The following is a 15,188-nucleotide window of genomic DNA, read 5'->3' on the forward strand; positions in this document are numbered from 1 at the left end:
AAGGCTTATTTATTTTATTAGAAAATAAAGTTTATTCAAAGAACATTAAAAGTCCAAGGACCTGCATGGGAATTGGCTTGCACAGGAGTGGGTCTCCGGCTCAGCCAGGCTGGGTGTGGGGCTCCTCTGCACAGAGTCAGGGCCCCCCCACCCAGGGAGGCCGGGGTGGGATCCCAGGATCCGGCAGGAAGGCAGGGATGAGTCAGCGAGCACCAGGACGCAGTGCAGAGCTGGGGCCAGCCGTGCTGGTCGGCCTCTGCAGGCTCAGCAGCTTACCAGGTACATCCCTGTGGGCAGGGTGCCATGAGCGGAAGGAAGGGGGGGGCGTCCCTTGCCCCTACCCTGGGATCTCCCAATCCTCTTCGAAACACCCCTGTGCTCACTATCCCCACTGCCCCATGGGCCCCAGCAACCCCTAGTGGTGGCCGGAGGATGGGGGGGGCAGTGTGGCTTCTGGCTGCCTGCCTTGGGTCCTTGCCAGGATGCCCCACAAGGGCCCTTCGATCCCTCCCACTGAGGCCCTGACTAGCCCTCCCCACCAGCACCTACCATCCTGGGTCTCCAGAGCCCAGCCCCCACCAACCTTCCCAAACACCCCAGATGCCTCCCCCACATCCCCACACCCTGGCAGAAGTAGGGGGTGGGCCTCAGGGCCCGGAAGGGTCTGGACTCCAGAGTAAGCAGCAGCAGGGGCGGGAGTACCTGTAGCAAACCTCCTCTTTACAAGTGACATGCGGTAGCCACTGCCCACCAACTCCAGGTCCACGCCGGACAGAGTGGTCCCCTCGCTGGTGAACTGGGCGGCCACAGGGCTGGGTGTGCTGGGCCCCGAGCACGGCTCCCAGCTGGCAGATAGGTGGCCAGAGCCTGGGGAGGCCTGAGGTCAGCCGTGCCCCAGCCTCAGCCCCAGTCCTGCAGTGACCTGGGCTCTCCCAAGCCCTTTGCTCTGTGTCTGTTGCCTCTATCTGCCTCTTCTGACCTCCTCGTGTGCCCCTGCACCCTTCTCCTTTGGCCCCCTCAGGGCTATGTGTAAATTGCAAAGGAGTCCTGCCTCAGGGCCTTTGTACCTGCTGGGTCTGCCCCACTTCTTTTCCCACAGCTTTGTCAAAGCCCTTTTAAGCTCTTCTCCATGTCTACTTTCTCAGCCAGCATACCCTCAACCTGAACCCACCCCTCCCCTCCCCCACCCCATGATCTCATGCACAATCATAACTCACCCCCTGCTTCAGACACATCTGGCAGCTTCCAAAGGAGCCGCTTCTCCTCCAGATTCCTGGCATCAAGAAAAGCTTAGTCACGTCTCTCCTAGAGAGGACCTTGGGAGTCAAGGGTCCCAGCTCAGTCATCTCTCAGCTACATTAACCCAGCCAGGCAGGTCTTCTCCCTCACCTCAGTTTCCCCATCTGTAAGATGGGTGTGGGATATAGAGTAGCTGGCCCCCCAGGACCCCATGGCCTTACAGCTTTTTTTTAGATAATGCACTTAGTCCTTTAAGTCTGGCTTCTCGGGACACCTGGGTGGCTCATTTGGTTGAGCGGCTGCCTTTGGCTCAGGTTAGGGTCCTGAGGTCCTGGGATCAAGCCCTGCATGAAGCTCTGCTCAGCAGGGGGCTGGCTTCTCCCTCTCCCTCTCCCTCTCCCTCTTGCTCCCCCTGCTCCAGCTCTCTCTTTCTGTCAAATAAACAAATAAAATTAAAAAAAAAAGAAAGAAAGAAAAGGGACGCCTGTGTGACTCAGCCATTGAGCGCCTGCCTTTGGCTCAGGGTATGATCCTGGGGTCTGGGATCGAGTCCCACATCGGGCTCCCTATGGGGAGCCTGCTTCTCCCTCTGCCTGTGTCTCTGCCTCTCTCTCTCTGTGTGTCTCTCATGAAAGATAAGTAAAATCTTAAAAAAAAAATCTGGCTTCTTCAGGGCGCCTGGGTGGCTCAGTTGATTAAGCATCTGCCTTTGGTTTGGGTCATGATCTCTGGGTCCTAGGATTAAGCCCTGTGAGCTCAGCAGGGAGTCTGCTCCTCCCTCTGCCTCCCCCCCACCCCCATTCTCTCTCTCTTTCAAATGAATAGGTAAAGTCTTAAAAAAAAAAAAAAAGTCAGGCTTCCTTAGGGCAGAGAGTGGGCAGCTGAGTTCAAATCCTGGTGTGACCCCAGATTAAGTGACTAGCCTCCCTCTGCCTCAGTTCCCCTCCATAAAGGGGGATGATGGCAGTCCACACCTCAAGGTGGTCCACACCCAGAAACCCTGAGCCAGTCCTTGTATGTAGAGCACATAGAACATGCCTGACACGCAGGAAGCTGCCGGTGTCCAATATTATTATTTTTAATAATGTCACCCCTAGCTCTAAGCAAGGTGAGCTCACACTGCATGGTCGGACCTACGGTGGACCCTATAGGTCCTTTAGATGCTCTCCTAGCATCATGGAGAGGTCTGGGAGGCTTCTAGGGTCACTGTTGGGCCTCCTTTGGCCTCCCCCACGCCCTCACCAAGTGGCGGCCGGCTGTAGGCGGATGTTGGTCACAGGCTCGCCGACAGGCAGCAGGATCTGGACATTGGTGAGTGGTGTGGGCACGGCTGTGGCACCGGGCCGGTAGCTGTACTCCACTGAGACCTGAGTGAGGGTCGCCCCGCACTGCCAGTGGGCGCTCAGCTGTAGAGGCACGGACTGGGGACCCGGGCGAGAGAACTAGGAGGAGCGAGGACAGGAGAGAGGACACAGCTTAGGCCGTCCTGTCCTGCCACGCGGTGCGCGACGCAACCACCCTGACCCTGCCTGGCACGCAGCGTGTCAGAGCTGACTCGGGGCGGCATATACCACCCCTCGGACCTCTTCCTTTCTCCTCAGGCAGATTTTAGAGCCCAGTCTGTCTGATACCACGTTTCCAGCAGAGGGCAGGAGAATGCCTCGTTCTGAGACTTGTGGCCCAGTGGGCGCCTGGGCAGGGGGTCCAGGGATGGGGCCTCTTCTGATTTACACTCTGGCGCCCCCACCACCACCCCCCTGCACGAATGGGGCCCGGGCCTCCCCCCAGGCCCTCCCCAGCCACCAGCCACGGGCTCCCTCCCAGCCCACCCGGCTCCCCGCCCCATCCCATCCACGCGGCCCACCTGGTACCGCAGCAGCACGACGTTGTAGTAGGAGGCAGCGGGGTTCTGCTCTGCCTGGCGCTGCAGGGCCTCCGTCAGAGCCCCCATGTTGAGCCAGAAGTCTTTGGTCTCAGGGTCGCTCTGGGAGGGGTCGCTACAGAGACCAGGAACCATGACCCCAACCTCCGGGGGACACCTTCCCCAGGCCCTCAGCAGCTGACCTACCCCTAGGGCTTCCTGCAGGTGCACATTCCCAGGTCCACCTTGGGCCCAGTCAAGCATGTCTCCCGGGGCGGAGGGGGGGGTAGGTGGGAGGGGTAGGTGGGTGGGTGGGTGGGAAGCGAAGAAGGAAAGAAGAGTGAGGTCCGGGAAGGAGACTGATCGGCCCAGGGCCATGCGGCAGATCCCAGGAGGCAGGGCCGGGCGTCCCAGGCAGGGAGCTCCTGGCCCCCACCAGCCTCTGGGCCCCCCTGCCTCTGACCCCCGCTCCTCCTGGAGTACCTGAAGAGCAGGTCAGCGTTGGGCTGGTAGTGCTCGATGGCGGACGTGTGCACGAGGCGGAAGCTGAGGACAGGTGGGGGTGGGGTCGCGCTGAACACACGCACGATGCCAGCCGGGAAGGTCATGGTCAGTTCCCCAGATACTCGAGCCAGGCAGCTGGGGGGTGGCCGGGGGGCGGTGAGGAGACTGGGTGTGGGCTCAGGGCTCAGGGCTCCACTGGCACTTCATCCTCCCCTCTCTCCCGGCTCCACTGGAGCCCCTCAGAAGATGCCAGGCCCCAACCATGCCCAGCATCCTTACTCCCACCATTCCCTCCTCGTGTCCTTGCCTGGACAGCGATCCAGGCAGCAGGAAGAAACCACACTAGGCTGAAGGAGGCAGGGGCATCCCCTTCCCTAGCTCTCTTTTCCCCTAGGCCACCAGGAAGCTTGAAGCAAAACATTCAGCCATATAACTGTCCCCACCTTGGGTTTCAGGTCTAATACCTTCCCCTTTGTGATTTGATCTTAAGGTTTTTCCTCTGGCACTGCCCCCAGATTATTCCTGGCCCCTCAACTCACCCTTAACCCAGCCCTCCAAGGACATGGCCTCTGGCCTCATGGTCTTCATTCAGTGTGATGCCCAGAGCAGCCTCAGAGGAGGTGCTCTGAACTATGGTTACGAGGTCTAGCGCTCGTCAGACACCCTCCATGGCTCCCACTGCCCCCAGGACAGGGGCCTGGTTGCTTGGCTCAGAGTTTGAGGCCCTTCCATGGTAAATCAGGTCACGAAATACACCTGAGGGCTGCCTCTCCTGGAACCCAGACCCACAGGCCCCAGAGAGTCCTGTTTATCCCCTGTCATCATTTGCACTGTCCCCTCATCACTGCGTACCTGGGGCTGTGACCTCGAAAGTAGGCATGGACATATTCTGTGAAGGCAGTGGCTACAGGCAAGGCATCCTGGGAGCCCAGGACCACGGGGCTGGGTCCCCGGGAGACTCCTGGTGGGAATGGGGACAGACAGAGTGGGCCCAGGTCCCAGGCTCCAGAACCCACCTTCTGCCAGCAGGGCCTCCAAGGCATCACTTAGCCACCCACCCAGGGCCAGAGAGGGTGGGAGTGAGGCCCAGAGAGGGGCCCACCGTACCGTGTCCCGTCTGTGATGAGAAGCTGGGCCGGTCCGAGAGGGTGCTGGTGGTGGAGGAGCCCAGTGGGGAGGGGCTCAGAGACCGGGACTGGGGAAGGAGACAGGCCAGGCTGTGACTGCCCAGGAGCAGCACCCCGATGCTGCCCACCCCCTACCAAAGGCGCCCCCCACCCCACTCCTGCCGAGCTCCCTCACCCTACCAGGTCCCCGTTGCTGCGTGTGAGGGGGCAGGACACCTTCCTGGTGCGGGCTCTCCGGGGTGGGGCCGCCAGGCCTTCTCTGGCTGCAAGGTCAGCAGGTACAGGCATCAGGTCTGGGGAGTGAGTGTGATACAGCTCTACAGCTGAGATGCTCCAGGCCTCAGGCCTCCCCAGAAAAGGCACTCGGGCCAACACTGGGAGTCGGGCTTATTTTGGGGAGACCTCCTGGGTCTGCCGACAAAGTGCCAGACAGGACGGCAGAGGCCATCTGCAACCCTGAGCCTCCCAGACACCGGTCTGATGGCCCAATAACTGAGTGAGGGCTGGGAGGCCAGGACAACACGGGGTGGGGGGATCAGCAGAGGGTTTTTATCCACCATCAGTGATTCTGTGACCATCATCCTCTCTGCGAGTGTGCAGGAGTCTCCATATCTGACCTGGGTCTGGCCCACTAAGGTCACTAATCACTGCCTAACACTCAGGGCCTTGCTCTATTCCATCTACGGACGCTTACTCGCCACCCCCTCCCCTCCACCTACACCCCAGGTGTGCTCCTCTCTACCCCAGGGCTCCTCAATGGCACTGCTGTGACACCTGCTAGATGTCCCCAGTATCCATCTCCCTAGCGGTGACAATCTACTATCAGTGGTGACACTGCCAAGTGTCCCGTGGGGGCAGAACTGGCCTGGTTGAGAACCCCAGTTCTAGAGTGAAGCTCAGACAACTCCACTTGACTAGTCTCCAAGGGTGGTCTACACTCACTCCCCTGGGGCCTCCCTTGAACCAGCTCCAAACCGGCTCTTTCTCTAATCAAGGATGGTGCCAAACACCCCTGTCGCCACTGCTGGGGACCTCATGTGGTCCCAGCCCACAGCCCTCTCTGACCCAGCCCCCCCCACCTCTTCCTCCCAACCTGCAGCCCTGCCCCAGCTCACCCTGGGCCCTTCTGGGTGGCCTCCCCTCCTGCTTCACACAGCTGCCTGCGGGTTGCTCCAGTCTGGCCTCCCCTGAACTCAGGGTCCACTATGCACCTGACGTCTAAAGGCCCAGTCTCAGCATGCCCCCTTCCAGCCACTTCTGCCCCACGTTTCCTGGCCCTTCTGCCCCTCCTTGGAAGAGTGGCCAGCTGCCTCCAAGCCCTCCACCCTGACTCCTGTGCTCTCTCACCCCTCCCTGTACCTGCGTGCCTGCTTCTCCTCACTGTTACCCCATCACCACTTCCCTGGACTCACTCACCTCCCTCGTCTCCAGTCCCCATCATCACCCCCAGGTGGACAGAGGGACCCCAGTCTGAGTCAGGTGTCATCCTTGTTCAGCTCACAGCCCTCCCCTCTGTGGTGCAGGCCTCACTAGGTGTAAAACTCACATCACTCCCAGAGACCACCAGGTGCTGCTTGGACCCATCTCCCTTCTCTCTCCCCTTTTCGCTGTCATCACTCTGTTCCAGCCTCACCAGCCTCACCCCCCAGCTGTTCCTCAGAGGGCCTAGTAGGCTACGACCCCAGGGCCTTTGCACAGGATGTGCCCTCTACTGGGAAGGCCATGCCTCCCATGTCCAAATGGCTCTTTCTTCACCTCTATCATGTTTTAGCTCAGAGGTCACCTCCTCAGGGAGGTTGCAACCTTCTGGGCCCTCATCAGGCACCTGCCACTTCCACCTCATTAAATATCCAGCTCACTGTTGTCTCTGCAAGGGGGAGGGTTCTGGGCTGTGTCCCCAGCACCCCATCCAGGCCCTGGCCACAGCAGGCGCTCGGTCTTCCCCACCCAGGGCTCTGATAACTCTGACTCCTGGACTCACCTCCTCCAGCCACAGCCTCCAGCCCCCAGGGACCCGGGGATGGGGCGAGGGGCTGTGGCGAGTCCGACGCTGGCAGGGGCCGTGTCCCCCTCGACTCGGAGGCCGGTGCCCTATAGCTAGGTGGGCTCTGCGGGGTGCCCGGGCGGGGGACCCAGGAATCCGGGGAGGGGCCGGGCGCCACGTGGGATGGCGAGTCCAGGCCGGAGTCCTCCACATTCTCGGGCGACGAGGAGGAGAAAGGTGAGGGGCTGGAGGTGAAGCCGAGGCTGCTGGAGCCTGGAGGGGGGGCGGGGGTGCCAGCTCCAGACCCCGCCCACACGGAGGCCCGGCCTTCCGCCTGCGGGCCACGCCCACTCGAAGCCGCGCCCACCCCGGCCACACCCGGCCACGCCCCTCTCGCTGCTGCTCCGCCCATCCAGCCGCAGTCCCGACACCACCGAGGCCTCAGCCTCTCGCCGGCCCCGCCCACTCAGGCTGTGGCCCCGCCTACCAGCCCATGGACCGGCCTACCTTCTCAGTGACCCACACAGGACCCTCACGGGCTCCCTCCAGCCTGGCCCACCCTCCCACCTACCCTTGCAACAGCCCCGCCCAGCCGCCTGCCAACCGAGGCTGTGCCCCAGAAGCCCCTACCCCCATCACCTGTAAAGTCTTCGTGGTCAAAGGCCGACTCCAGGGGCGGCCCAAAGAGGTTCTTGGAAAACTGCTCATCTGACTGCAGCTTCTCTGCACAGCTGTGGACGAAGTGGACAGGAAGGATAGTTTCTATCGCTTCTATGCTTCCCCCCCACCCCCAGGGCCTTTGCACAGGCTGCTCTTGGTCCTGACCTCCGACCCCCCACTTTTCCTGAGGCCACATCCTGCTCTCTTCAAGGCTCAGCTCCAAGTCCCCCTTCCCCACCCCCACTCCAGAGGACCCTCTGCCTCCTCAACTGAAGCTGCCCCCTGGTATCTTCCACCCACCACATTGCCTGCTTGAGTTTCTTTATAGCACCTGGAAGTACTGAACATTCTCTAACTTATTTGCTGTTCTTAAAATCCGTGCCACTAGAATGTGAATCTGAGAAGGAAGACCTGTCTTGGTCCTACGTCTCTGAACCCGGAATAGCACGAGTACACAAGAGGTGCTCAGTAAATGTTCATCAAATGAATAAGGAGTTCCTCAAAAACAGCATGCCCTCAACTCCCTGCCAGGCTGAGAGAAGGGGAGGAGGAGAGGAATTGGGGGTGGCCCCCACCTCCCCACTCATGTGGGCCATCTGTCCCACCCCTGTAGGACCCACCTGCTGGTTCTCGGGGCAGATCGAGGCCTCTGTGGTTTCCCAGTGGCGTCCCCTGTGAGAGATGCACCTCCCTGAGCCTTCCTCTCGCCCTGTCTGCTGTGCCCCCACCCCTACCCCCCGCCACAGAACAAGAGACTAAGGCGTGGGGCTGTCCAGCCAGCTGCCCAAGGTGACTAGCAAGTCAGGCAAACAGGGATTTGAGCCTGAGCCAACCCGCCTCCAGGTTTTGGCTTCTTTCCCAGCCCTGCTCCTTCCTTCAGCTCTCATTTCATTCTCGTAATGACCCCATTTTATAGAAGAGACTGAGGGTCAGAGTGGGTAAGCAGCCTGCCCCAAGTCACACAGCAGAGCTGGGATTCAAACCACACTCACACGCCATGCCCAGCCTCCCCGCCACGTGCTCCTCCCCAAACCGAAGACCCTTTAACAGGCTGCTCACGTGAAGAATGACGTTTTATGGTGCCCTGTGGACAAAGTGGGTGGCATCAGGTCAGGTGCATCCCGCCAGCGCCATCAGCCCCACCCAGAACACCCCTCCTATGCCTCACCCCTGGGCCAGGAGGAAGGATGAGGCTGCCGGCTGTGGCCCTGAGTTGGGCAGCAGCTGCCTCAGGGCTGCAGGCCGGTGCCCCGGCAGGGGCAGGCTTGATGTGCACATAGAACTTTCGAGGCTCCTCATCATCGAAGTCGGAGTCACTGGAGGAAAAGCGGGAGGGCTCCGCCGCGCATGCGCCACAGTCAAGGGGCCAAGCAGATCCCAGGGTGGGGGTCTCAAAACCGCCCTCAAAACAGCCCTCAAAACCGCCCCTTCCTGCTCAGATCTTTCAATGCCCTACACGATCCCATCTCTCACCACCTGCTGCCTGGCCTGGCCACCGTGTTTTTGCTCCAAGCCTTTGCACCACGGTGCCCAGCCCTAACTCGCAAACTCATTCAGACGCTAAACCCCAACACCGGTGCCCCCTCCTCCAGGAAGCCCTCTGGGCTCTCCCTCTCTCCCTCTTGCTCAGCCCTGACCCCATGGGGCAGGTGTCTTTATTCTGCTTTGTCCACACCACAGGTTCCGGGCAGTTGGAACACAGAGAGGGTTGCTATTAGTGGAGGGAATCACTGCGGGCAGAGCTTTGTCCTTGCTGTGCCAATAGTTGCCCCCAGGGGGCGCAAGGAGGATATTATTCTGAGTCACATCAGGCCGGACAGTGAAACCTTCTTCATCCACTTCTGGACATGTCTAGGAGGACAAGCAGTGAGTCAGACTCCCCGCTACCGCACCTCCCCACTCGCCCTGCCACACCCCCTCCCACCTCTGGGCCCTGACTCAGACCTAAAAACAGCCCCAACGGCAGTAAGAGTATTCCCTGGCGCAAGCAGATTCTTGAGTGAACAGAGCATGCCTGTGCTAAGGTGGTGAGACTGGCAAATTGAAGCTAAGTGAGGACATCGGTCCCTCCCATGTGGCCCACAGGAGTCTGCAACTGAGATGAGATTGAGCCCCACCAGCTCCATGCCTGGCTTCCAGGCTTGGGGTCAAGGTGGGATTGAACCCCTCCCACTTGCGCCCCCCCCCCACACCCCCGGTCCCTCCCATAGTACTCACCCCTGAATTGGGCTCCAGGGAATCTCTGGGGATGGAGAAAGAGATGCTCATGTCAGCCCTCCCACTTCATCTGCATGCCCCCAACACCCAACACTGGACATGGCACCCGGGGGGCAGCCCCTGGGCTGTGATATTGTCTTGAGCTAGTCCTCCAGGTGATGGGGCCGAGAGGTTTGCTTGGAGCTGGGGGTAGTGAGTCTGGAGTTAGCTGAGCACAGGGTGTTTTCAAACAGCTTGGCAGGGGAGGGACCCTAGAGCTCATTTGAAGGGCTGGCTTGAGAAGGCAGGGAAGGTAGGAGCTAGCCTCAGCAGGGAAATACTAGGGCTAGCCTTGGCAAAGGAAGAATTTTGGACTAGGTTGGACAGTGGCAATAGTGGCCCGGGATGGAGGTTCTCCTGGGCCAGCCTGGAACAGGAATTCTCCGGGGCTACCCTCAGCAGGGAACTTCTGGGAGAGGATAGCTTGGGAAGAGGGAAGAGAACCCGGGCTAGTCTGGGCCCGGGCGGGGCAGGGGGTGCTTCCTCACACAGCTGCAGGTGGCTCCCGCTCCCGCCGGCTCAATCCTGGGAGGCGAAAGGCCTTGGCTCCCCGCAAACGTTTCATTGCTGAGAACAGATGAGGGGGATGCAGCTGAGCCCTGGAGGTGCCCCCTTTCATTCAGACCCGCCTTGCTCATCCCCACCGTCCAGCCTGGGCATCCAGGCCCAGACGTACTTGCCTTCCTGCAGGGCAGCCGCACTGTATGTCTCAAAATCCAAAGGCCCTGAGATAGGAGAGAGTGAGAAACTCAGCCTGGCTGGGAGACCGGGCCTGGGAAGGGGAGCAGTACATCCTCGGACTCGCAATGGCCCCTGGATCTGAGCTCAAGGCTACTCAGGGTCCAGCGCACAAGCCGAGATGCTGGAAGAGCCCCAGAGATGCTTGTGAGTGGGATGCGCCCTGGGTTCTGTCCTGCCTTGGGATGGACCGGAGAGGGTGATGCCTGAGTTCCTTTTTCTACTTCCAGCATTTCTCACAGGCACTTGAGTGGGTCAAGGGATGGACTACGAGTCTGTGCAGTGGACCGAACCTCAAGTGCCAATATGAGGAGCTGGGACTCTCTCCCAAAGGTGATGGGAGCCATGGAGGGTACATGAGCAGGAGCATAACAGATCTGCAGCCAGTGAAGAGCAAGAGTGGGGTCCCACACCAGGAGATACAGCCTGAGCCAGGGCTGCATTATAGAGACAGGAGGGATTAAGGACAGTTGTTAGTGACTGACTTGAGGACGTAAACTGTATACCAGCATTCATTGAATGCCTATTGTATGCTCAGCACACACTTTGCCCTTTATTGGCATCAAATTACTGAATATTCATAACTTCATTAGGTGGGAGTGATTATCAACCCCACTTTACTGATGAAGAAGCTGAGGCTCAGGGATGTCAACACAGACATCCAAGGTCATACAGCAAGCAATGAAGAAAAGACCAGACCCAGATCTGACCCCAAAACTTTCGCTCTCAACTCTTTCTAGATCCCTTATCTGGACATTTTTTTCAAACTGGTCCTTTGCTCACCAATCTCCAATGGCTCCCCTGGGCCCTCAGGGTAAAGTATGAACAGCTGGGCCTGGCATTCAAGGCCTGGTATCTGGTTGTAAGATTTATCCGTAAGATGAAGCATCAAAGGGGGCCTGACTGGCTCAGTTGGACAAGCATGTGACTCTTGATCTCGGGATCATGAGTCCAAGCCCCACATTGGGTGTAGAGATGACTTAAATATACTTATAGAAAAAAAGATGGACATCAAATCCTTTTCCTGTGTGGGCTGCAGAGATAGATTTGTCATTAGCCCATTTATCTGATGAGGACACCAGGGTGCACGGAGGATCAGTCCCCTGTTCCTTCCCTGCAGAGGTGGCCCCAGAACCCGACCCCCAGGGATGTCCCAACTCACCAGGCTTCTCCCGGCCCGTGCCCTTGCTCTCTGCAAACTTCCTCAGGAGCATCTCCACACTGACATTCTCTATGTTCTGCTTAAACTCCTCATGCACCTGGGCCGGGTGAATGAAGTGTGTGACTGGGTGCGGCCAGGGCCCCTTGCCTGGCACCCTTGACTTTGCTTCCTACCGCTGGCTCCACTCACCTGCCCAATCTGCACATGGGTGTCCTCCACCGAGTGGGCATAGGAGCCGAGCAGTGCCTTCATGTGCCGCAGGTGGGTCTCCTCCATGGCTTGGAAGCGCTGAGCCAGGAAGGGAGCAGAAAATGGGGAGGTGGAGGCCACAGGGAGTGGCCAGGTGACCCAGCCTGACTGATCAGAACGTTCCAACCCCCTGGCCTCAGTGACTGGTTTGGGGAAGACCCAAATGTCTTCCCTGGGACTTTTGCTAAAACTATGGGAAAGGAGACACTTTTACACGTCAAGACAATGGTAAACATATGGGTACTGCTGGCAGCCACTTTGCTGTGCACGTGTGCACACACACACACACACACACCCCTCTATATACGCCTAGGAGGGCATCTCTACATGGGAGGGAAGCCCCCGGGGAGGAAAACAGTCTCGAAAAGCAGAAAGGCAGAACTTTCTGCCAACACCATTTGAGTTCCTGGATCCAGCCATGCCTGAAGCTCTCCTCACAATCACAAACTTTTAGTCCCCTGGGTCTATAAATCTTCCTTGTCAGTTTGAATGAAGGTTTCTATCATTTACAACTACCAAAGTCAGGAAAAAAAATCTGATTCCTAATCCTGGGATTCCAATCTGCTTTTTTATACATTTTGGGTAGACAGAGTCCCAGAGAGGAACAGTGTCTCATAAAAACATTACATAGCTGGTAAAGAATAGAGACTGGAGCAGAACCCAGCTCTTTCGCCACCATGAACTGTCAGTAGGCTCTTGGCTTCTAACCCTGTCTATCCTGTTCAAAACCTTATTAGTAATGATAGAAATAGGGGAGCCTGGGTGGCTCAGTCGGTTCAGCATCCGACTCTTGATTTTGGCTCAGCTCATAATCTCAGTCATGAGATCTAGCCTTGCATCGGGCTCCTCACTGAGCATGAGATTCTCTCCCTCTCAAGCAAATAAATAAGTCTTTAAATAATAATAGAAACAACAACAGTAATACCTTCTAGAGTGGTTTCTATGCACCTCGTACTAGTCTGAAAACTTCACATGTAGGGACTCATTTAATCTCCACAAAAACTCTCTGAGGCAAGTACAATCACGGTTCCTATTTTACAGGTGGGGAAACTGAGGCACAAAAAGGCTTTGGCTTTTGAAATGATAATGGCAACCACAATCACAATAGCTAAGTGGCTCTAGACTTCTATGGTTTGAAACCTGTGATTCTAAGCCTCCTGGTAGTCGACGGTTTCAGAGGTTCTGGATTTCCAACGCCCGTAGATGCCGGGCCGGGGGCTGTGTGGGTCTCCAAGGTCCCGATGCCAGGTTCTTACCAGAGCTGAGTCCAGCATCTTCTGCTCAAAGTCAGTGCGGGCTGAGTTGTACTTCTCCACCGAGCGCCTCAGGCTCTCTGCCGCCTTCTTTGTTTTCGTCTCTGCCTACAAGACATAGGGAAGGGATGGGGATGGGAGGGGACACGCAGGCCATTTCTTCCCCCAGGGGCCCACCACCCAGCAGGTAGACTCCTTGGGGCACCCAGGGTGTGATGATCACAGAAGGTTCAATGACCAACGCTCTGTGATATGTCTTCATGCTCCCATCAGGCAGCCCTGGGGCCCCTTGGCACATTCCTCGGACCTGCGAGGGCCCACGGTGGCTGGGGACCTGTGCCTGGGGACCCACCTTGTCCATCTCCTTCTGGCTGGTGCTCTCCCTCCGCAGCCGCTCCTGGTCCATGCAACGGTTCAGGTAGTTCTCTCGGGACTTGGGCAGGAGCTGGCTGACACCTGCGAGGACCTGCACAGCGTCCAGGGTGCCCACTGCTTCCTCTTTGCACTGTGGGGATGGAGAAGGGGAGTGTGGGTAGCACCTGAAGCCCCCACTGGGGTGCAGGACCTGAGCAGACCGCAGGTATGTTTGGGAAGTGAAATTCCCAGCTTCCCAAATATTCTGTGGGGTTCCTGGTCCCACAGAGTACCTTGTATGAGTATTCTATTAATATCCAAAATCTTAGACATTCAAAAAAAAAAAAAAAAAAAAAAGGCTCCATGCCTAGCATGGAGCCCAACGCAGGGCTCAAAGTCACCACCCTGAGATCAAGACCAGAGCTGAGATCAAGAGTCAGATGTTCAACTAACTGAGCCACGAAGGCACCTGATCTGTCCCCCAGTTTAAAAAACATGATAAAACAGAAAATCTACCATCTCAGCCTTTTTTTTTAAGTAGGCTCCATGCCCAGCATCTTTAAGTGTACAGTAGTAACTACTACTCATTCCCTTTTTATACCTAAAGGGACATATATATCTTTATACCTAAAGGAATAGTGGCTTGGAGCCAATTAAACTTTATTTTTTATTTTTATTTTTTTAAAGATTTTATTTATTTATCCATGAGAGACACACAGAGAGAGAGAGAGAGAGAGAGGCAGAGACACAGGCAGAGGGAGAAGCAGGTTCCATGCAGGGAGCCCAATATGGGACTCGATCCCGGGACTCCAGGATCACGTCCTGGACTGAAGGTGGTATTAAACCCCTGAGCCACCGAGCTGCCCTAAACTTTATTTACTGGCACTGAAATCCAAGAGTCATATAATTTTCACCTGTTGTGAAATATTCTTTTGTTTCCGCCCCACCATTTAGAAATGTAAAAACCATTCTTGGCTCTCAGGTTATCCAGGGCCAGGCTAGGTTTGCTCTGTGGCCCATGGTCTGCAGACCTCTGGTCCAGAATTCTGAGCCTGAAATTTGACAATGCTCAGGTTTTGTGGGATTCTGGGTTTGATGCCGTGGAATTAACAGAATTCTCAGAGGTGCGCACAGGGGGCTGGCGGTTCAAAGGCCCCAGTAGTTCTGGGATCTTTGCAGCCCCCCGCCGCCCCCCTCCCCCAGCTGGGCAGTGCCCACCAGCACGCACCTTCTTCTGTATCTTGAGCTGCTCCTCGCCATAGCGGAGCACGTCCTTGATGAGGTCCTGCAGCTTCCGCGTCAGCTCCAGGTGGCAGAGCGCCAGCTTGTCTGAGGAGACGCGGAAGACCTCCCAGAGTGGGGCGAAGGTCCTGGAAACAGGTCACACCCAGGGTCCAGCAGGCCCAACCCCCCTGGGGGCTCCTCAGACAGCACAGCAGGTGCCTACTGTGCTCCAGGCCCTGTGAGGCAACTGCACCATGACTACAAGACAGGCCTGTGACAGATGGGGAACTGAGGCATAGGAGGCTCCACAGCTCACCCCAGGCCCCTCAGGAAATGAGCATCAGAGCTGTTATTTAAATCCAGGCCTTGAGGCCCCCCAGGGCCTCACTCCGGACTCCAGGCCCTAGCTAAAACACAAGGGCAGCCACAACTCAATTTGCTCAAAACCAAGTTCACAGGGCTTTCCCACATCAGCAGAAGCCCTCTTTGGCTCCCCTCATATCTCTTCTCCCTGCTGCCTCCCATCCATACCCTCCCCCTGAAAATTTTTGCCCCAGGGCATCTCCAGGAAATTTTA

General features: G+C 57.6%; 1 protein-coding gene across 6 annotated transcripts in view; it reads right to left on the reverse strand.

The window, feature by feature from the left end:
- Positions 1-15,188, reverse strand: part of FCHO1 (FCH and mu domain containing endocytic adaptor 1) — a 26,892-nt gene continuing 11,704 nt past the window's right edge. For 3 of the 6 annotated variants that reach the window (XM_025457996.3, XM_025457999.3, XM_025457997.3), the window contains 23 exons: positions 14,616-14,757; positions 13,386-13,538; positions 13,037-13,141; positions 11,721-11,819; positions 11,532-11,628; positions 10,312-10,356; positions 10,120-10,198; positions 9,593-9,617; positions 9,169-9,226; positions 8,544-8,722; positions 8,435-8,459; positions 7,996-8,047; positions 7,355-7,446; positions 6,713-6,988; positions 4,912-5,024; positions 4,712-4,799; positions 4,457-4,565; positions 3,584-3,739; positions 3,104-3,236; positions 2,482-2,681; positions 1,218-1,273; positions 703-867; positions 1-287 (listed from right to left, as the gene is read on the reverse strand). In XM_025457996.3, coding sequence (XP_025313781.1) covers positions 265-287; positions 703-867; positions 1,218-1,273; positions 2,482-2,681; positions 3,104-3,236; positions 3,584-3,739; positions 4,457-4,565; positions 4,712-4,799; positions 4,912-5,024; positions 6,713-6,988; positions 7,355-7,446; positions 7,996-8,047; positions 8,435-8,459; positions 8,544-8,722; positions 9,169-9,226; positions 9,593-9,617; positions 10,120-10,198; positions 10,312-10,356; positions 11,532-11,628; positions 11,721-11,819; positions 13,037-13,141; positions 13,386-13,538; positions 14,616-14,757 — 2,470 coding nt within the window. In that variant the 3' untranslated portion in view covers positions 1-264. The remainder of the gene's footprint in view (positions 288-702; positions 868-1,217; positions 1,274-2,481; positions 2,682-3,103; positions 3,237-3,583; positions 3,740-4,456; positions 4,566-4,711; positions 4,800-4,911; positions 5,025-6,712; positions 6,989-7,354; positions 7,447-7,995; positions 8,048-8,434; positions 8,460-8,543; positions 8,723-9,168; positions 9,227-9,592; positions 9,618-10,119; positions 10,199-10,311; positions 10,357-11,531; positions 11,629-11,720; positions 11,820-13,036; positions 13,142-13,385; positions 13,539-14,615; positions 14,758-15,188) is intronic. The other 3 variants (XM_025457998.3, XM_025458001.3, XM_025458002.3) reach the window with 3 other exon arrangements.

Source organism: Canis lupus, chromosome 20 (assembly GCF_003254725.2).
Source record: "Canis lupus dingo isolate Sandy chromosome 20, ASM325472v2, whole genome shotgun sequence".
Classification (NCBI taxonomy): domain Eukaryota; kingdom Metazoa; phylum Chordata; class Mammalia; order Carnivora; family Canidae; genus Canis; species Canis lupus.